The sequence below is a fragment of the Salarias fasciatus genome, chromosome 9, assembly GCF_902148845.1.
Source record: "Salarias fasciatus chromosome 9, fSalaFa1.1, whole genome shotgun sequence".
In the NCBI taxonomy this organism is placed as follows: Eukaryota; Metazoa; Chordata; class Actinopteri; order Blenniiformes; family Blenniidae; genus Salarias; species Salarias fasciatus.
The window spans coordinates 10,694,225-10,716,291 of NC_043753.1; the positions used below are offsets into that span (position 1 = coordinate 10,694,225).

Sequence of the window (22,067 nt, forward strand, 5' to 3'; positions counted from 1 at the left end):
GGTCTGGAGACACCCCTGAGGCTCAGTGCCATTTGTTTTTAAATCCTTTATCAATCAGGACGTCTCCTCCTGGCTTTAAGATTTTGCGCTCCATCTTTCCGACAACAGGCTGACTCTGATGAAGAAAAAAAGACTGGGGAGATTTTATTTCTTCCCTCTCGTGCACAGTGACAGTGAGCACCCTGTCAGCCCCAACCCTTGAACTGACCCACATCCAGGTCCAGATACAACACTGCAGAGATCCAGTCCCTGCACACTGAAACAATACCACAGATACACACATACACTCCCAAACACACATACTGACCGAATAATTGAGAGAAAAGCAAAATGAGATAAGCAGAAAACACTGAGGGAAAAATAAAAATAAACATAGTTTAAAACAAACTAAACCACCACTTCATAAGGGAACAAAATAATGGTATCAACCAGTGAAAGAAAGGATTGCCATGTTCTCTGGAATTTTGAAACCTTTAATGAAAATCTCAGTTTTTCCAGCCTGAATTAACTCCAGGACAAGCTAATTAACTTCAGAGCTGAATCCCACAGTTGTTCAGACAAAGTTGCCTATAATCTTCTTCCCATCTCATTGTTGTTGAAAAAATAGACTTTGCCCCTGCTTTGTCAAATCTATTATACCAGACTGAAAGACATTTTCTTTGTAAAGGGTGTATTTTCAGAAGCGTGTCAGAGAGGTCAGTAAGGAAAATAGGAAAATTGTTTCTTGACAATAGTTCTAGCTTATAGATAACAAAAAAATGTGAATTAGGTAGAATCTGTCTAATTTATTTGATTGGTTTGCCACTTGCACCGATGGGAGGGACGGAGGAGTGGAGGCATTGCGCTGCACTGGACTGCGCCGTGCACGAAAATTGCAAAATTCCCTTGACACACCCCGCTGGTGAGAGGCAGGCATGGCATAGAGCAGGAGTGCTGCGTTTGTGCCTGGTCTAAAATAATAGAGCCCTTTTAGTTCATATTCAACTTCAGTGCATGAAAGGGGATGAAATAGATTTATTTGATGTGTTACACCTGGACTGCAGATGAAGTTGCTTTCATCACATTGCAGAAGAGATGATGCTTATCGTCCCCCTGATGTTCACCCTTTGCTTCGGTTTTCCTGTTTCCCTGTCAGAAAACATGGATGTGAGGTACCTATAGCAGGGTGAACCATTTCCCGTAGAAATGGAAAGAAGTACAGGAACAACAGGAAGAACATTAGGCCATGTGGAAATGATCAAGTAAATTACATCTGTCTTTTTAAAGCAAATTTCTACCCCTGCGACATTTCCATTGTGTGCATATCTGAAAGTTGAGGCCTCATTTTCCAACATTTTCCTGTTACTGAATATATGATCATTTAAACCTACAAAAGGTGCAAACTTCATTCTGTTAAAACTTGCAGTTGCAGTTGATCTTGTTTTGTGGAAACCTTGTTGTAGTACGAAGAAAAACAGGAAGTAGTGAAATTTGTCTTTGCACTTATGTCATCAGTGTGACAATGTTATTTGGGATTTTGCTGTGTGGGTTCAAACTCTAATGATGAAAAGATAAACACATCCTGTTGTTTTTCAATTCAAAATATCTCCTGCCTGTCAAAAGGAGAGGTTGTGTTACAATGAGTCTGAACTTTATAGAGTCTTATAAAAAAAAACGAGTTGGACTAAAGCCCTCCACAATGAGGAGTCGACTTTATTTCAAATGAAAGAAAAAGGGAAGAAACAACACAGGAGAAAAGAGAAGTTCTGACTTGACTCTTGAAACGGTGCGGTTGGAATCACAAAACGCTGCAGTGAACATCTTTGGTAAGACTGCTTTTCTATTTCACTCTGTGACACATTGACGCAGTAAGTTGTGTAATATTTTACTTTCATTAAACCAGGCAGATAAATGTGTAACCCAATTGTTTTTCATATTAGGTTGTTAATATATTGAACATCACACCTACAGAGTGACTAAACTGCTTTTGTATTTGTGTGATCAAGATCATTGCAAGGTTTTCTTGATCAATTTAAGTTTCTTTTGACATTTTAACACATAATCTTTGGTTCTATATTCTTGTTACTGTTTCATGATCTGCACAACCAAGTAAACAGTATGATACGTAATCAATAAGGAGTTCATTTCATCTCACAAGTAAATCCAACACACAGCTATACATTGTCATGTCTCTTGAAGACATATCGCCAATTTATGACCTTTATAATTGTATTCTAGATATTAAATCATGGCTGACAGAAACTTCCTTGAACTCAGTGAGGACAAAAGTGAAGTTTTTGGTCTGAAGGATAAAAGAAAGAAAAAAAATGTTAATATTACAAGTAGTATCTTCTAAAACTTCAGAGCAAGTAAAGAGCATGGCATCATTTTTCACTCTGAGTTAATAAAAGATCAAAACTTTATTTCTAATTAACTTCTCTTATAAAAAAAAAAAACACACAATGCTTTAGGAGCTTTTTTCCACGACTAAATCAGTGTGATTAAAAAGTTATTTAAAAAAACTGATACAACATGATGTCAAACCTAAAGTACATGTAAATTTTTCCCCTCTTTTGCAGTTTAAACAAACGTGAAGAAATCCGTTGCTATGTTGTCATGTGTCTCAGAAGAGAGGAACAACCGCATAATTATACATTTTGAAAAATAAATGTGCTTTTTTAAAAAATAATCGAGTTATGTAAAATAAGATTCTTCATTCTGGAACACAGGAAGTTACTTAATGTGTGATCTGTCCTGCATCTTTAAAACACTAATTTAAAAATAAAGCTGTGAGAGAAGTGAATGTGAAGAGGAAGTGCCATGTTGTGTGTTTTCAGATGCCGGTGCTGAGCTTCATGTGGGCTCTGTGTGTGAACATGATGACAGTCAACATGTTTCTGAGTCTCTTCTTTCTCTCAGGTGAGCTGGAATCATCAACAGCTGCAGTTTTGAAAGCTGTTCAGAATATGAGGGCTTGTGTCCGGGCTGATCAGTGTGTGTCTGTAATGCAGACTGACTCATTATTTGGGGATGTTTTCTTCAGTGCATGTGGCTTTTGCTCACTGACTGTTTGTGCAGGAGTGAAGTGAGCGGGAGCTTGAGATCTGCTTGTTGCTCATCAGTGAAAAGTGAACATAGTGCATCACATTGTGGCTGAAGTATGTTTTCATTCTACAGGTGCTGCGGATGCTTGTGATTATCCATCAGATCTGGATGTTAAAACACCACAGAAGATGGAGGCTCTGAGTGGATCCTGTTTAAAAATTCCATGTAGCTTTGAGAATAGGGAGGAGTTTGATGGAACAAGAGAAACTTCTGCAGTGTGGATCAGAGATCATCCTTATGGGCATAAAAAACCTGAGGTTTATGTGGTTTATGACAGTACAAAGGCAGACAACAAATATCCCATGAAGATTACAGGAAACCTCCATGAGAAAAACTGCAATACTGAGTTTTTTAATTTAACCACAGATTACAAAGACACATACTACTTCAGGATCATCAACGAGCCTTTTAAAGCAACAGCTGTTTGCGATCCTCTTGAGATCACAGTTAAAGGTAAGAATATTTTTATTATTTTGGAGGTTAACAAATCATGTAGACAAAGAAAATCCATGTTTGGTAAAAAATTCTCAGGGCTTTGAGACAAATGAAGAAGCACAGTGAAATATAAATGTTTTGTTCTCAATTCATTGTAAACGTCCTTGAGTGCTTAGAAGGGCGCAATTCAATGTATTATTATTATTATTATTTTTATTATTATTATAAATTTTTTTTTTTGTTTTACTGACATTTTGAATATATGTAATGATGACAGGAAATTATAATTAACATGCAAATTTGTTACCTTCAGCATTTCCACCGTTACCAGTTTCCAGAGTTACAAATTGCTTTTTCATTTCTCTGAAATTCAGCAAGTGGTGGAAATCTATTATCCTCTGGTGGTTTGAACAGCTGCCCCTTTCTGTCAGCACTATTTTACTCTTTTTGGATTTGTTGATATAAAAACTGTGTTTGGTGTGAAACTGCAGATTCTCCTCCGAGGCCCACATTACAAGTCTCAGGTGATCAGAATGAGCTGAAGGAGAAGGAGTCTGTCACTATAACCTGCTCAGCTCCCACTCCCTGTCCACACCTCCCTCCTCGACTCACCTGGAGCCTCCAACAAGACGCTCACAGCCAAACAGAGGAAAACACTGATGGAACTTTAACCACTAAGATCCAGCAGAACATCACTCTGTCAGACCAACATGATGGATTCAAGCTCAGCTGCTCTGCTGTGTATCCTGTTGATGGAGGAGAAGCTGTGAAAACACCTGTGGCAGAGCTCACTCTCAGAGTTTCTTGTAAGTGATCCTGTCAGCACATCACAGTTCAGATGTTTCTGATCAATCAGGTGAACAAGAGTCACTTTTTCCTCCCTCAGATGCTCCTAAAGACACGTCAGCCTCCATCAGTCCATCAGGTTTGGTGTCTGCAGGGAGCTGGGTGAACCTGAGCTGCTCCAGCAGAGCCAGACCTGCTGTCAGCTACACCTGGTTCAAGATCAGTGATCATGGAGCAGTCAGAGTGTCTGAAGGAGACTTTTACAGCTTTAATGTGACGGAAGGAGGAGTTTATTACTGTGTGGCTGCAAATGATCTGGGACGTCAGACTTCAGAACAGATTCATCTTTTGAGAAAAGCAGGTAATGAGAGCCAGGTGCTTTATTACAAAATTCTCTTATCTGAATATTATCTGCTAGTGTGTGATCTGTTGAACAGAACAAACTGTACCTACTTCACTGATATTGACACCAGATTTTACTGCTTCTCTCAGGTCCTTCTCTGCATCTGAACACCCTGATTGGAGTAGTTATTGGGATCATCGTGTTCATCTGCCTGCTGCTCGGTGTTTAGTGAGTATCTTTAATCAACAGAGTCGATCTTACTTTGATGAACAGCCTACTGAAACAACAACTGTTTGTTGTTTCAGTAGGCTTGAGGGAGAAAAAAACCAAGAGACCTCAAGAGCAGTGATTAATCTGCTTCTATATAATGTGAGAAGAAAACAAGTTCACACAAAATGTTACTATAATACAGAGAGAGCTGGAATAAACAGATTCTCCATACTGAACATGCATAACCTTTAATTTTCAGAATAGAAATTATTGTTACCATCAGCCTTTCTCTGGGACTCAGATTTTAACCTTGATTATTATTATTTGACTTATTTTACAGCATCTTCATGTGTTGGAGGAGAAAAAAGAACACAAGTTCAACTGTGCATGTGGGTCAGGTGAGAAAATATAGAGCGGTGGGCTGCTACTCCTGAATTCTAGCCGCCCAAGATTCTTTGTATCTTTCTTTTGTGCTGCATGTCTTCAGCAGGACAGAAATCTCCTTCCACGTGCATAAAAACATGCTGACGAAGTTCAGTGATTCAGTTATTTAAAGTAGAGATGACCTGCAGAGTTGTCTTTGGTGCAAAAGTTTTATTTTTTAGGCCAGTATTCTAGCTCCTCTCGTCCTTCTATGGTGATCTATTCACTGCAGTCACCTTCAACATTCCAATGTGAGGCGTTCAGAAACAATTAGTAATTTACAATATTTACTGAAGTAATTGAATCTATGACAAAATGAGACACAAAAAAATATAAATGTTGGGTGTCTGTAAACCTTGTGATTTTAACCTTATTTGAACCATGTTCTTCTTCCTTTAATACATTCAGCAACAGAAATCACTTGTGTGAAAATGTGTGTAATTTTCCATGTCTTTCACATTACGGGCGAGAAAGAAGCGCTGACTGAAGTGAAGCATTTTTCGAAATAAAACTCACTGCAGACTAAGAGAAATACACACTTTCCCAATAAAACTGTGGTCCGATACCATGAAGCTAATATCCACATGCCACGATGTAAAGTAAGTAAAAACTGCAGTGCACTAAGAGGAAGACACCTGAAGAAGACACTGATCTGGTATTGACTCACAAATGATGATGGTTCCATAAAAAACAAATGTGTTAGAGAGCTATGAGAGTAGAGGAGGAAAAACTAAAGGGAGGCGGAGGCTTCTTCATCACCTTTTCTGTTTTCACAGAGTCAGACAGGTGAAGAGCTGGCTGCTGAAGAGCCTGCAGAAAAACCTCAGCAAGAGGGAGAAAACATCCACTATGGAGAGATCCACTTCTCCAAGCAGAAACCTGAACCGTCCTCCAAGTCTGAGATCAGAAGCAAGCAGGAGGACACTGTGTACGCAGAGGTCAGAGGTCAGCCGGGAAACAGCTCCACGCACACTGCTGACCACCTCGGGGATCTCAACGGTCTTTACGCTGAAGTGAAGAAGAAATGAAAATATTCTGTTGGATTTACTGACGTGTGAAGTAATAAAGTACACATACTTCACTTCTGTACTTTACTAGACTGCAGTACTTCATTTGGGTGATTATTTTTCCCGACTATTGAGGTGAGTAAAGCAGCGGGAATGACCTGAAGCCCAAAGCCGCCAAGCGAACACACAGTGTCCAGTGACAAACCTGTTACACTCTTCCTCCTTTGCAAAGATAGAATCTGTTCATCAGAATGACACGGTATCTCTCATGTGTTTTAGAAACACAGGATCTCAGCGCTTCTTGTTTGTCATTCATTAACTCAGCGTTATGTTCGGGCATTCGTGTTGATTTGTTTAAATAGTATGCAGTTTCCTTTTGCATGAGAGAAAACGTTACACAGCCTGACGTCTGCCTATCAAAGATTCTGAGACGTGGAAAATCTGTTACAAATCTGTCCTGTTATGTGGTCCAGTTTTTGATATTGAGTTTCTTCATTGTTGCTTTGCATTTTTTTTTAATATTTCTTTAAAGTTAAATATTCTGTAAACTTGATATTTACTGTTGGTTTTTTTTTTTTTTTTGGGATGTACAAATCTGCACATTTATTCCCAATAAACTCTCCCTCCATCTCAGAGCAGAAGGACCAGTGGCTTTTCTCTCTGATGTTTGCATGTTCTCCATGTGTTAGAGCAGCTTTCTTTTCCTTGTCTGCTGAAAGGATTTTTTTTTTCTCTAATGCAAAACAAAAACACTCTCAAATGTATTTTTATGTGAAATTTCAGGCCACACGGTGGTGCAGTGTTTAGCCGCGCCTCACAATAACAAAGCCGTGGGTTTAAATACCAGCTGGGGCGCGGGATCTTTCTGTGTGGAGTTTGCATGTTCTCCCCGAGTGCGTAGGTTCCCTCCTGGTACTCCGGCTTCCTCCCACACTCCAAAAACATGCATGTCAGGTTAACTGGCGACCCTGACTTGCTTCAAAGTAAGGAAAGCATTTATTCGGCCGTATCTTAAAAAACAGCAAGACAAAAATGATCGGTCCACCAAACTTCTGTAAGCATCCTCTGCTGAGAGGAAAAAAGAGGTTAAGCCAGCAAACGCAAAGCTCTCACCTCTCGTATGCCACACACACTCCCAGCCTGCAGCTCCACTCAGCCTGATTGACTTCAGGTGTGACTGTTCCCGCAGGCGAGAGGAAACGCAGTGATCGAGAAGGAAACAAACGGATCTGAAAACACAATACACCAAAACAGATATCCACACCCAAATTTATCTTTCCAATTAAACTGTAAAGAGCCATTTTTCTACAGCTGAACACTGTATTGCTCCATTTTTTAATTGCAGACTGCAACTTTATCTGCCGTCGTTTAAAACCATGAGCAGAAGGAGGAAGGGTCTTTCCTCATGTGATTTCTTTGTGAATGCTTTTTTTTTGTTTGTTTTCTTTTTATTTACAGTTTTACAACAAAGATAAACACTGAGTAGAACATTAACACATACCGAAAAGAACAAACAAAAATCGATGGCACGTACAGGTTGTTTTTACTGCTGTCACTCGATACATTCTGTCTGAGAGTTTCTTGGTGTTCTCCACTGTCAGGGACATTGATCCATATCAGCTTTGGATCGTGACTTGAAGCAGTCCAGAGAGGATTCTTCACCAGCCTCTGTGTCAGAAGGCGACATATTGTGTTTTCTCTGTTTTCACTGCTCTTTTGTTGTTATTTCCAACATTTTCAAGTTTCAAATGAAGAATCCAAACCTCATCAGTGCCAATTCCAAATGACAGAGAGATAAAAAAAAAAAAAAACTGCACTCATGAGACAGAAGATTCAGAACTGAGTTCTCAGTTTTCTCTCCTGTTTCTTTTAGCCGACTGCTAACCCTAATCCTAATTCTGTTATCTATTGACAGCCCTACATTAATTAATCTAAATTAACATGATTAAAACTCACAGCCTTTGTTGCGTTGTGTTTAGTCTACTCTGAACTTTATAGAGTTTTATGAAAATAAGTTGGACTAACGTTCTCTATAAAAAGGAGTCGACTGTGTTTCAAGTGAAAGAAAAAAGGAAGAAACAACAGAGGAGAAAAGAGAAGTTCTGAGTCGACTCTTGAAATGGTGAAGCTGTGATCACTAAACACCAGACTGCTGTGAACGTGTTCGGTAAGACTGTTTTTCTGTTTCACTTCATGACATGTTAACACAGAAAGTTGTACAATATTTTACTTTAATCAAACCAGACAGATAAATGTGTAACTTCATGATTTTGAACTCAGAGAGTCATGAAATCAGATGTGGCTCCCGCTCCGCCTCAAGGCTCCATTTGAAGCCCAGAGCTTTAAAGTTCTTCCTGGTCTGGTGTCTTCTGATCCTGCAGATTTACTTTTATGTTTTGAACCATCAAGAACCATCTGGTTCTCCTGCAGAGTCTGTTTCATCATTGAAATTGAACAGAATTGCTGCAGTTACAGGAGGCGTCTTCAGGTCCTGGTCCATCGTCCACTTCTGGTCTATACTCCCTTTAATAAATTTTATACTTGTGTCCTTTAAATCTGTAATTTTATTTTGTCTTTACACCTTCCACCGAAACAAATCCTAGTATGGGCGACTAGGCAATAAACATGATTCTGACTGTAAATTACTGGAGAAAATGATCCATGGTTTAAATAGTTTTATAATTTCAGATGTTTACACGAACATATGACAGAAATGTATTTTGAAAAACAAAGGTTCTTTTTTCAAATTAATTTGGTGATGTAAAATGAGATAAATTCATTTGACATTTTATTTGTAGATATTTTTCACTTCATTTATCTGCTGCTGGGTCTCCATTCTGAAACACAAAAAGTTATTTTAAGTGTGATCTCTTCCGTCCTTTAAAACACTAATTTAAAAATAAAGCTGTGACAGAAGTGAATGTGAAGAGGAAGTGCCATGTTGTGTGTTTCCAGATGCCGGTGCTGAGCTTCATGTGGGCTCTGTGTGTGAACATGATGACAGTCAACATGTTTCTGAGTCTCTTCTTTCTCTCAGGTGAGCTGGAATCATGAACAGCTGCAGTTTTGAAAGCTGTTCAGAATATGAGGGCTTGTGTCCGGGCTGATCAGTGTGTGTCTGTAACGCAGACTGAGTCATTATTTGGGGATGTTTTCTTCAGTGCATGTGGCTTTTGCTCACTGACTGTTTGTGCAGGAGTGAAGTGAACGGGAGCTTGAGATCTGCTTGTTGCTCATCAGTGAAAAGTGAACACAGTGCATCACATTGTGGCTGAAGTATGTTTTCATTCTACAGATGCTGCAGATGCTTGTGATTATCCATCAGAGCTGGATGTTAAAACACCACAGAAGATGGAGGCTCTGAGTGGATCTTGTTTAAAAATCCCATGTAGCTTTGAGAATAGGGAGGAGTTTGACGGCACAAGAGAAACTTCTGCAATGTGGATCAGAGATCATCCTTATGGGCATGTTTCACCTGAGGTTTATGTGGTTTATGACAGTACAAAGGCAGACAACAAATATCCAATGAAGATTACAGGAAACCTCCATGAGAAAAACTGCACCACTGAGTTTTTTAATTTAACCACAGATTACACACACATATACTACTTCAGGATCATCAACGAGCCTTTTAAATCATCAGTTCCTTGTGATCCTCTTGAGATCACAGTTAAAGGTAAGAATATTTTTATTATTTTCCAGATGAACAAATCTTGTAGACAGTTACATTCTGTGTTTGGTGAAAATCTCAGGGCATTCAAATGAACAAAGAAGAAAAGTAAATTTTAGATTAATAATTTTGGGGTTTTGCTGACTTTTTAAATGTGTCTAATGATAATAATGAAGTATATTTAGGAACCATGAAGGTTTCCTGAAGTCATTACACTGTTACCACTTTCTAAACTGACAAAGTGCTTTTAAATTCCTCTGAAATTCAGCAAGTGGTGGAAATCTATTCTCATTTGGTGGTTTGAACAGCTGCCACCTTTCTGTCAGCACTACTTTAGTCTTTCGGATTTGTTTATATAAAATGTGTGTTTGTTGTGAAACTGCAGATTCTCCTCCGAGGCCCACATTAAATGTCTCAGGTGATCAGAATGAGCTGAAGGAGAAGGAGTCTGTCACTATAACCTGCTCAGCTCCCACTCCCTGTCCACACCTCCCTCCTCGACTCACCTGGAGCCTCCAACAAGACGCTCACAGCCAAACAGAGGAAAACACAGATGGAACTTTAACCACTAAGATCCAGCAGAACATCACTCTGTCAGACCAACATGATGGATTCAAGCTCAGCTGCTCTGCTGTGTATCCTGTTGATGGAGGACAACATGTGAAAACAGCTGTGGCAGAGTTCACTCTCAGTGTTTCTTGTAAGTGATCCTGTCAGCACATCACAGTTCAGATGTTTCTGATCAATCAAGTGAACAAGAGTCACTTTTTCCTCCCTCAGATGCTCCTAAAGACACGTCAGCCTCCATCAGTCCATCAGGTTTGGTGTCTGCAGGGAGCTGGGTGAACCTGACCTGCTCCAGCAGAGCCAGACCTGCTGTCAGCTACACCTGGTTCAAGATCAGTGATCATGGAGCAGTCAGAGTGTCTGAAGGAGACTTTTACAGCTTTAATGTGACGGAAGGAGGAGCTTATTACTGTGTGGCTGCAAATGATCTGGGACGTCAGAATTCAGAACAGATTCATCTTTTGAGAGATGCAGGTAATAAGAGCCAGTTGCTTTATTACAAAATTCTCTTATCTGAATATTATCTGCTAGTGTGTGATCTGTTGAACAGAACAAACTGTACCTACTTCAGTGATATTGACGCCAGATTTTACTGCTTCTCTCACGTCCACAGTAATAAACTCCTCCTTCTGTCACATTAAATGTGACGGAAGGAGGAGTTTATTACTGTGTGGCTGCAAATCATCTGGGAAGTGAGATTTCAGAACAGATTTTTCTGACTACTGAAGGTAATGAGAGCTGTTTTCTTCACTGAGTGCTCCATCTATAGGAGTAAAGTGGTAATAGGTATGGCTGTAAAATAACGAACACCTGAGTCATTATCAGTGATCATGGAGCATTCAAAGTGCATGAAGGTGACTTTTACATGTTTATGATTATAAACAAAACAGACTTTTTCATCTGACTAAAAATGTTCTCTTGAATTAGATGTCATTGTGGATTTATGTGGGAAAAAAAATAGTTAATGAACCAAATATAACATATAACAATCATCTTCATTGTTATTCATATAATTTAGAGAGTTCTTTTATTCAGTCCTGCCCACAATATGTTTTGTTGATGTGGAATAACAGCCATTATATTACAGTCAACTGAAACCTAAGGAGAAACTACACCACTCTTTTTTTCTGGTGTTCTTTCCTATCAAAAACATAAAATTCTTCTTCAGTTTTCAAAACAAATCATTCAGGGGAACATCAGCTTCTGAACCACGTCTTATAAAAGTGAAAGATACAATTCTTTATGTTCATAATAATATCAAAATGAAGTTACCTTCACAAATGAGTTAAACTTTGTGTTTATTGGAGGATTATCAGTGATGTTGAAGCTGTTTTTTTGTTTTTACTTTACGTTACTGTTGAAGTAGATGAAAAGAGAAAAGTATTCTCTCACTAACAGAAAACTGTAAGATAACTTGTGTCTCTGCAGATGGTCAGAGGTTTGGACTCGGAGTCCTCGTTACTTTGAAGATTGTGGGAATCGTAGCTCTCTGCAGTTCAGTCATCATCTTTGAGTGGTGAGACTAACTTTTCCATTTGTAGAGACTTTGATTGTTATGAAATGCTACAATTCAACATGTTCATGTTTTCTTTGCAGCTGGTTCAGAAGGAGATTTCGCCACAAACCAGTGAAGGTAAACAAGCTGTTCTCAATGTTATGATGCTATAACATTCAAATGTAGAAAAAGAACATTCTTCTTCAAAATGAGATGTTTTCACGTCATATGAATCTGATATTTACTGAAACCCGTTTCTGTTTTATTCTCTAACTTTGAAGTTTGCACATAAACCTGCATCTCATTCAGGAGGAAAATACTTTGTATTTAATCTGATTATGATGCAAGACTCTGTAGTGTGTGTGAGTCATATTTCCAGCAGAGCAGAGGGAAGATCAGTGCAGCTGTTCAACCTGACAGCAGAGCTCTGAAGGCTCTCTGTGTTGTTTCATTTCCACTCAGGACTCACAAGAAGCAGACTATGTCAACACAGTGGAGGAGAGTCGAGCCTCTTGAGCCACGAGGAGAAGAAGAAGATGTTAAATCCATCATCAGTGACGTGGTTTATTCTTTCTAATAATGTCTCACGACATGTTTGTCATTCATGGAGTGAAATCTGTTGTTTGGCGGATCACAGCGTTTTTCAGTGTTGTAGAGATGAACTGGTTCTGATCAGTAGAGGATAAACAGACACATAATTCATAGCTTGATATTTTCTTTGTGCATTGAAACAGCATTTAAACTAGCTTAATATGCATTTCTTATTTGAAGTATTTTGTTCCATTTCATGTTCATTTCATGAGCAACACATACCTTCACTGTATTCTTGTTTGTTCTCGTAGTTATTGCTTGAATTCTTTATCAACAGAAGTGTTTTCCTTTCAAGTAAAACTGTACTTATGGAATTTTTGCAGTTATCAAATTGTAAAACATTAAATAATAACTGAAGCAACCAAAGAAGTGTTTTCATCACTAATTGAGGGTTTAATGTCCCAGTGTGAATGAAATATTTTGATGATGATGAGTCACAAGTAGAAGATGGGAGATTTTAAGCTCATAACCACTGACACACACACACACACACACACACACACACACACACACACACACACACACACCGTAAAATTACACGGAGCAGCATTTTGAATCTCTTCTCTGGGGATGACGAGCAAGGTAAACCACAATGCAATGTGTGGAAATCCGGGTCATCAAACAAATTAAAGCACCAGATGAAAACTCATAACCGACAGTAACAGTATCAGATGTCAGAAAATAACGGATTGACTACACACTAATGAGGCTGATGTCTCTAATAGAGTCACGTGACGTTCATGAAGGAGCCAGTCTTTTGGGATTCTCTCTTTGATAGTTTTGGTAAATGGCTGAACTGTGAACTTCCCAGATCATCAAGACTGTCTCCTCGGGCACAAAACTATAGGCCCTCATTTAAACAAATATGTCTTTAGAATATTTAAAAGCTGTCCTAATAATCTTTGCAAGGACAATTCTGAAGTGTTGGAGAGATCCCCAAATCCCCACGCTGAATATGTGGAAGGCTCAAATGATGGAAGCAGCAATATGAGAGAAGATGTTGGTGAGACTGAGCAATCAAACTGATGTAATCAATGAGCAATGGGATGGTTTTGGCATATTTATATTAGAGGCTGAAATCTAGAATATATTAAGACAACTCTGATTTGATAAAAATGTGCTATATGAATGTATGTGATGCACCCGGATCACGGACTGCCCTTCACATATTTCTCTTTTGTCATTCAAAAACCTCCATTTCTTTTAGTTCTGTTTATTTGTTATTAGAGAAATGAAAACTTAATAAAATGTATAAAATTTGAATTAAAAAGAAAAAAAGAAAAAAAAGGAACAAGTGTTTTGAACGGCTCTTTCAAACGAACGGCTCCTCACGAGCTGGCTCCATTCAAAGAGCCAGAAATCCCAGCTCGACTCCAGACCAGCGGTCCTGACATCCATCCTCTGCCACATGGAGGGAGTTGAGAGTCGTCAGCTGTTTGGTGAATTTGATGCTAAACTGGATCCACGTTTAACACTGTGAATAAAATCCCTGCTGCACCAAATCACTGACCTAAATTCAAATGAATGTCTGAAACCTTTCATCTAAAAACCAACTGTAGCGGCTCAATGACTGTAGACTGGTGAATCATTTCCCTTTGAAATGGAAAGAAGTACAAGAAGAGGAAGAACATGAAGCCAGGAGGAAATATTCAAGTAAATTACATCTATATTTTTAAAATTAATTTCTACCCCTGGAGTATTTCTGCTTTTGTGCACGTCTGCAAATAGTCAGGTGAATGAAAACTGTAAAAAAGACGATGGAACTTTAATTTAACCTTTTGGATTCCGATTAACAAGTCGAGGCCTCGTTTTCCAACACATTTCTGTGATTGAATCTGATCGAACCCACAAAATGGTGCAAACATCATTCTGCAATAATTCTTTTAAGTAAAGTTATATATTTCCTGTGGAAACTTTGTTAAAATAAAAACAAAGGAAGTGCTGAAGCTTGTCTTTACACTTCAATCATCAGTGTGACGACGTCAGTGCGGATTTTCATGTGTGTGCACAAACACTGATGATGACAAGATAAGTACATCCTATTCGGTGAAGTTCTTGTGATAAATTCTGCGGATGGACTGAGTACCTCGCATGGCAATCGGCTCCACTGGTGGGTGATTTTCGATTACAGTGTAAAACGCCTTGGGCTCTGCTCAAGCAGTGTAAAAATCACTATATAAGTGTAGTCCATTTACCAATATCAAAACATTAGACACTGGACCAAGTACCCAGTTTTCCATGTCTCAACGTAGTTCTTTCTCACATGCAAATAAGAAACAGTAAATTGCATCAACAAATCAACACAAATGACACTGAATTAATGAACCTCATATGGAAAGCATCAAGTTCCTCTTTATTTGAATCACATGAGAGATACTGTCTCATTTTGATGAGCATATTTTATCACTGCAAGGGAGGAAGAGCGCTGACAGCCACTACTTCAGCAGAGGTACAGATCCAGCATTTAAAAGATAGGAAACATAAAGACACTTATTTAACTCTGTGAGAACTATTGGTTCTGACTTATGGAAAAAAGTGAAAAAGCATAAATTTCAGGGTTAGAGTGGAGATACTCTGGTGGATCTAAGTACATTGTGCAGGTCACCTTAACGCCTTCACACCCAGTTTAAATGAAAATGTTTCCTTCTGAAACACAGGAAGTTCTTCTATGCAGCTGCCAGAATTTTTCTTGGTCCCTCAAACTGACATGAATTGGATTTGGTTTTGTCTTTCAGACTGATCAACCTTGCTGATGCCTTTTCTCCATAGTTCACCTCAAGTGTTGTTAATTGGACACTTGATTCAGGCGATAAGATTTGCTGATGACCAGGCGACGATGGCAAGCACAGAAGAAGGCCTGCAGACCATCATGACGAGCCTCCGTTAAGTTGGAGAAAAGTACAAAATTTGAATCAATCAAAACAAGAGCAAACTGATGAAGGTCAGTAAGAGAGGGAGGGGAAATGAGAATTACCATCAATGGAAGCACACTCGAACAAGTCAAGCAGTTCAAGTATCTAGGAAGTCTTATAACAGAAGATGGAGGTAGCGCGAGAGAGGCTTAGTGATGGCGAAAGAGGCATTCAATAGACACAACATCCTGCTTATCAAAAACCTTGACAAGAGCCTAAAGAAAAGGATAGTCAAGACCTTAGTTTGGAGTGTGTTGACGTATGGATCTGAAATTTGGACACTGAGGAAGGCGGAAATTAAGAGGCTGGAAGGTCGCAAGATGTGGATGTGGAGAAGGATGGAGAGGATCAGCTGGACGGAAAGAGTAACGAATGAAGAAGTGTTGAGCAGAGTTAATAAACAACAAAAGCTAATTCAGTCCATCAGGAGGAGGAAGGCGAGATGGATTGGGCATATTCTGAGAAGTGAAGGGCGGCTGCGCGATACCATGGAAGGAAGATTCGAAGGGAGAAGACCGAGGGGCAGCAAGAGAGCGATGGTGCTGCACGACATAAGGAAGAAGCTACCAACAAATGAAGAGCATGGTGCAGAGGAGATACGACTGGAGAGTACTGACTGATGCCGGACCTGTCGAATGACAGACCACTCAAGAGAGAGAATTCAATGTATTCCAGGTTGATTTGGCAACAGTTTAAAGAAGTCACAAGAACATTCTGACAATGTGAGGAGTAGAAAGTACAGATATTTGTGTCTGGAAGCAGGAAAAACAGGAAAAATAATCACCCAAATCAAATGAAGTACTGCTATCTCCTCAAGTACAGTAGTAAAGTATCTGTACTTTATGACTTCACACCTCAGTAAATCCAACAGAATATTCTCATTTCTCCTTCACTTCAGCGTAAAGACAGTTGAGATCCTCGGGGTGGTCAGCAGTGTGTGTGGAGCTGTTTCCCGGCTGAGAGCCTCTGACCTCTGCGTACACAGTGTTCTCCTGCTTGCTTCTGATCTCAGACTTGGAGGACGGTTCAGGTTTCTGCTTGGAGAAGTGGATCTCTCCATAGTGGACGTTTTCTCCCTCTTCCTGAGGTTTTTCTGCAGGCTCTTCAGCAGCCAGCTCTTCACCTGTCTGACTCTGTGAAAACAGAAAAGATGATGAAGAAAGCCAGATTTCAACAATTAAAAGACATCAGAATAGATATTCAGCTTTGATTGAATGAGAGATTTGCAATAAACTGCTTCAGGTCACAAACTGTTCAGTGAATTTATTCAAACACATTTAGAACACTTGGTTTTTTTTTTTACTGAGTTGCATGAGAACAGATTTGAATATTTTTTCACCTGACCCACTTGCACAGTTGAAGTTGTGTTCTTTCTTCTCCTCCAACACATGAAGAAGCTGTAAAACAAGTCAAAAAATAATCTTCAAAATCAAAATTTGAGTCCTACAGAAAGACTGATGGTGACATTAATTTCTAGTCTGAAAATCAAAGCTGACGTGTTTGTTCAGTATGGAGAATCTGTTTATTCCCGCTCTGTCTATATTTTTGTCACATCTTTGTTTCAGTATTTTCTTCCAACATTTTAAAGAAGCTAATTAATCCTTTCTCTTAAATGAGTTTAGTTCTTAAAAGCTCCTCACTTCTAACCTGGACCCTATCATCACTTCCTCCGTCAGGTGTAAATTTTTGAACAGGACATATTTCTCCTTCCTCAATGATTTCTCCAAAGCTGAAAGTGGGACAATCTGTTTTAGAGTTCATCTTGAATGTTTTTTGAGTAGGCTGTTCATTAAAGTAAGATTCACTCTGTTGATTAAAGGTACTCACTAAACACCGAGCAGCAGGCAGATGAACACGATGAGCCCAATAACTACTCCAATCATGGTGTTCAGATGCAGATCTGAGAGAAATAGTAAAATCTGGAGTCAATATCAGTGAAGTAAGTAGAGTTTGTTCTGTTCAACAGAACACACACTAACACACAGAACACACGAACCAGTAGATAATATTTAGACAAGAGAATTTTGTAATAAAGCACCTGGCTCTCATTACCTGCTTCTCTCAAAAGATGAATCTGTTCTGAAGTCTGACGTCCCAGATGATTTGCAGCCACACAGTAATAAACTCCTCCTTCCGTCACATTAAAGCTGTAAAAGTCTCCTTCAGACACTCTGACTGCTCCATGATCACTGATCTTGAACCAGGTGTATCTGACAGCAGGTCTGGCTCTGCTGGAGCAGGTCAGGTTCACCCAGCTCCCTGCAGACACCAAACCTGATGGACTGATGGAGGCTGACGTGTCTTTAGGAGCATCTGAGGGAGAAAAAGTGACTCTTGTTCACTTGATTGATCAGAAACATCTGAACTGTGATGTGCTGACAGGATCACTTACAAGAAACTCTGAGAGTGAGCTCTGCCACAGCTGTTTTCACATGTTGTCCTCCATCAACAGGATACACAGCAGAGCAGCTGAGCTTGAATCCATCATGTTGGTCTGACAGAGTGATGGTCTGCTGGATCTTAGTGGTTAAAGTTCCATCTGTGTTTTCCTCTGTTTGGCTGTGAGCATCTTGTTGGAGGCTCCAGGTGAGTCGAGGAGGGAGGTGTGGACAGGGAGTGGGAGCTGAGCAGGTTATAGTGACAGACTCCTTCTCCTTCAGCTCATTCTGATCACCTGAGACTTGTAATGTGGGCCTCGGAGGAGAATCTGCAGTTTCACACCAAACACACATTTTACATAAACAAATCCAAAAAGAGTAAAATAGTGCTGACAGAAAGGTGGCAGCTGGTCAAACCACCAAGTGAGAATAGATTTCCAGCACTTTGGCTTAGATTTCTGTAATTTTGGAAACTGTAACAGTGTCATTACTGCAGGGAACATATTTGTTTGTTGTAATTTTACTTCATGATTATCATTAGATACATTTAAATTGTCACCAAAACCCTAAATTTAATAACCTACATTTAATTTTGCTCCTTTTTTGTCTCAAGACCCTGAAATATTTTTATGTATTAACTTCTAAAATAATAGAAACATTTTTACCTTTAACTGTGATCTGAAGAGGATCACAAGCAGCTGTTGCTTTAAAAGGCAAGTTGATGATCCTGAAGTAGTATGTGTGTGTGTACTCTGTGGTTAAATTAAAAAACTCAGTGGTGCAGTTTTTCTCACGCAGGTTTCCTGTAATCTTCATTGGATATTTATTGTCTGTGTTTCTACTGTCATAAACCACTGAGTCAGGGTTGTTAAAATGAAAAGGATGATCTCTGATCCACATTGCAGAAGTTTCTCTTGTGCCGTCAAACCTCTCTGGATTGTCAAAGCTACATGGGATTTTTAAACAGGATCCACTCAGAGCCTCCATCTTCTGTGGTGTTTTAACATCCACTTTTGATGGATAATCACAATCATCTGCAGCACCTGTAGAATGAAAACATACTTCAGCCACAATGTGATGCACTATGTTCACTTTTCACTGATGAGCAACAAGCAGATCTCAAGCTCCCGTTCACTTCACTCCTGCACCAACAGTCAGTGAGCAAAAGCCACATGCACTGAAGAAAACATCCCCAAATAATGACTCAGTCTGCATTACAGACACACACTGATCAGCCCGGACACAAGCCCTCATATTCTGAACAGCTTTCAAAACTGCAGCTGTTGATGATTCCAGCTCACCTGAGAGAAAGAAGAGACTCAGAAACATGTTGACTGTCATCATGTTCACACACAGAGCCCACATGAAGCTCAGCACCGGCATCTGGAAACACACAACATGGCACTTCCTCTTCACATTCACTCTGTCACAACTTTATTTTAAGATAAGTGCTTTAAAGAGCTTGATAGTTCACACTTAAAGTAACTTCCTGTGTTTCAGAATGGAGACTCAGCAGCAGAAAAATTAACTGACAATCTTTGAAGAAATAATAAATAAGTAGAAAAATATCTTGATGTAAAATGTCAAATGAATTTTTCTAATTTCACGAAATTATTTTTTTTTTTGAAAAGGGCCGTTGGTTTTTAAAATACCTTTTTTTCAAATGTACATGTAATTATCTGAAATTATAAAACTGCAAAAACCGTTGGATCTTTTTCTCCATGAATTTTCCATCAGAATTATGTTTATTGCCTGGTATAGTAGCCCTTACTAGGAATTAGTTGAGGTGGAAGGTGCAGAGACAAAACAAAATTAGATATTTAAAGGGCACAAAAAATGGGCACAAGTATAAAATATAAATGAAGGCAGCGCAGACCAGAAGTGGGTCGTGGACCAGGACCTGAAGACGCCTCCTGTAAGTGGAGCAATTCTGTTCAATTTAAATAAAGATAAGAGCAAAATAGTCAAATACAAATGCAATAAATAAAAGTTGATAAATAAATAAAGAAATAAAGAAATAAATAAATCAGAACATTAAGAGTATAAAATTGGGCTTAACATAAATTCGAACTGAAAATCCTACAACAGATAAAAGGGAAATTAGTGTAAAGTCTATTAAAAAGTGAGATCTTGAGTCTGCTTCTAAAACATTAACATCCTCTGCAGCATCAGGTTCCTCAGCAGGTTGTAAAGCTGCAAATCAGCCTCACAGCAGGTTCTTGTTTCAATGATGAAACAGACTCTGCTGGAGAACCTGATGGTTCTTGATGGTTCAAAACATAAAAGTAAATCTGCAGGATCAGAAGACACCAGACCAGGGAGAACTTTAAAGCTCTGGGCTTCAAATGGAGCCTTGAGGCGGAGCGGGAGCCACATTCGATTTTATGAATCTCCGAGGAGCATGTGTCCCAAACACAACGTGAAACCAGCTCAAAATCATGAAGTTACACATTTATCTGTCTGGTTTGATGAAAGTAAAATATCGTACAACTTTCTGTGTTAACATGTCATGAAGTGAAATAGAAAAACAGTCTTACCGAACACGTTCACAGCAGTCTGGTGTTTAGTGATCACAGCTTCACCGTTTCAAGAGTCGACTCAGAACTTCTCTTTTCTCCTCTGTTGTTTCTTCCCTTTTTCTTTCACTTGAAACAAAGTCGACTCCTTATTATAGAGAACGTTAGTCCAACTTATTTTTATATGAAGCCATAAAGTTCAAATTAAACACGACACAACTCAGGATGTGAATTTCAATCATGTTAATTTAGATCAGCTAATGTAGGGCTGTCAATAGATTACAGAATTAGGATTAGGGTTAGCCATAGGCTTAAAGAAAAGAAACAGGAGAGAAAACTGAGAACAGTTCTGAATCTTCTGTCTCATGAGTGCAGGGTTTTTTACTTTCATTGGGACAATGGACAATGATAAGATTTAGATTCTTCATTTGAAGCTTGAAAATGTTGAAAGTATCAACAACAAAAGAGCAGTGAAAACAGAGAAAACAAAATATGTCATCTTCTGCCACAGAGGCTGGTGAAGAATCCTCTCTGGATCGCTTCAAGTCACGATCCAAAGCTGATATGGATCAATGTCCCTGACCGTGGAGAACACCAAGAAACTCTCAGACAAAATGTAGCGATTGACACCGATAAAAACAACCTGTTGTTTTGACAAAGAGCTGAGTTTTGAATTTACATGAAACTAAGTAAACTCCGCATTACAGAGGACTTCAGTCAAACTAATTTTTGTATGAATCTAAAAAGTTCAGACTAAATGTAACACAACCGATCACTGCAGCAGCAGATCTTTAGAATTTATCACAAGAACTTACCAGAACAGGATGTATTTATCTTGTCATCATCAGCACTAACGTCGTCACACTGCTGACTGAAGTGCAAAAACAAGGTTTTTTTTTTTACTGTTTTCATTCATCTGACTATTCGCAGACGTACAAAAAACCAGAAATACTGCAGGAGAAGAATTTAGTTGTAAAAAGATAGATGTACTTTACTTGAATATATCCTCCTGGCTTCATGTTCTTCCTCTTCTTGTACTTCTTTCCATTTCAAAAGAAAATGATTCACCAGACTACAGTTATTGAGCCGCCCAGCCCATCCACAGAATTTATCACAGAATAGGATGTATTTATCTCGTCATCATCAGCGTGTGAGCACACACGAAAAGCCGCACGAACGTCGTCACACTGATGACTGAAGTGTTCTTGTGCACTTCCTTTGTTTTTATTTATACTTCAACAAAGTTTCCACAGGAGAAGATCAAGTGTAACTTTACTTAAAGGAATTATTGCAGAATGATGTTTGCACCATTTTGTGGGTTCGATCAGATTCAATCACAGAAATATGTTGGAAAACGAGGCATTGACTTGTTAAGCAGAATCCAAAAGGCTAAATTAAAGTTCAATCGTCTTTTTTACATTTTCATTCACCTGACTATTTGCAGACGTGCACAAAACCAGAAATACTCCAGAGGTAGAAATTAATTTTAAAAAGATAGATGTAATTTACTTGAATATTTCCTCTTGGCTTCATGTTCTTCCTCTTCTTGTACTTCTTTCCATTTCAAAGGAGAATGATTCACCAGACTACAGTTATTGAGCCGCTAAAGTTGGTTTTTAGATGAAAGGTTTCAGACTTTTGTTTGAATTT

General features: G+C 38.9%; 3 protein-coding genes across 3 annotated transcripts; 2 read left to right on the top strand and 1 right to left on the bottom strand.

The window, feature by feature from the left end:
* Positions 1 to 1,732: 1,732 nt before the first annotated feature.
* LOC115394006 (sialoadhesin-like) lies at positions 1,733 to 6,915 on the top strand. The gene is made up of 8 exons (XM_030099114.1): positions 1,733 to 1,805; positions 2,817 to 2,898; positions 3,157 to 3,537; positions 4,011 to 4,325; positions 4,406 to 4,666; positions 4,798 to 4,876; positions 5,199 to 5,256; positions 6,058 to 6,915. Exons 2-8 carry the CDS (start codon positions 2,817 to 2,819, stop codon positions 6,307 to 6,309), a joined length of 1,428 nt encoding a protein of 475 aa, XP_029954974.1. The 5' UTR covers positions 1,733 to 1,805; the 3' UTR covers positions 6,310 to 6,915.
* Positions 6,916 to 8,405: 1,490 nt separating this feature from the next.
* On the top strand, positions 8,406 to 12,828 carry LOC115394015 (myelin-associated glycoprotein-like). Its single transcript, XM_030099129.1, has 8 exons — positions 8,406 to 8,455; positions 9,244 to 9,325; positions 9,584 to 9,964; positions 10,344 to 10,658; positions 10,739 to 10,999; positions 11,954 to 12,041; positions 12,122 to 12,158; positions 12,483 to 12,828. Exons 2-8 carry the CDS (start codon positions 9,244 to 9,246, stop codon positions 12,534 to 12,536), a joined length of 1,218 nt encoding a protein of 405 aa, XP_029954989.1. The 5' UTR covers positions 8,406 to 8,455; the 3' UTR covers positions 12,537 to 12,828.
* Positions 12,829 to 15,179: 2,351 nt separating this feature from the next.
* LOC115394007 (myelin-associated glycoprotein-like) lies at positions 15,180 to 20,509 on the bottom strand. The gene is made up of 9 exons (XM_030099115.1): positions 20,439 to 20,509; positions 19,778 to 19,831; positions 19,203 to 19,284; positions 18,567 to 18,944; positions 17,916 to 18,230; positions 17,576 to 17,836; positions 17,351 to 17,423; positions 16,863 to 16,920; positions 15,180 to 16,656 (listed from the first exon to the last, which is right to left on the bottom strand). Exons 3-9 carry the CDS (start codon positions 19,282 to 19,284, stop codon positions 16,402 to 16,404), a joined length of 1,422 nt encoding a protein of 473 aa, XP_029954975.1. The 5' UTR covers positions 19,778 to 19,831; positions 20,439 to 20,509; the 3' UTR covers positions 15,180 to 16,401.
* Positions 20,510 to 22,067: the final 1,558 nt, after the last annotated feature.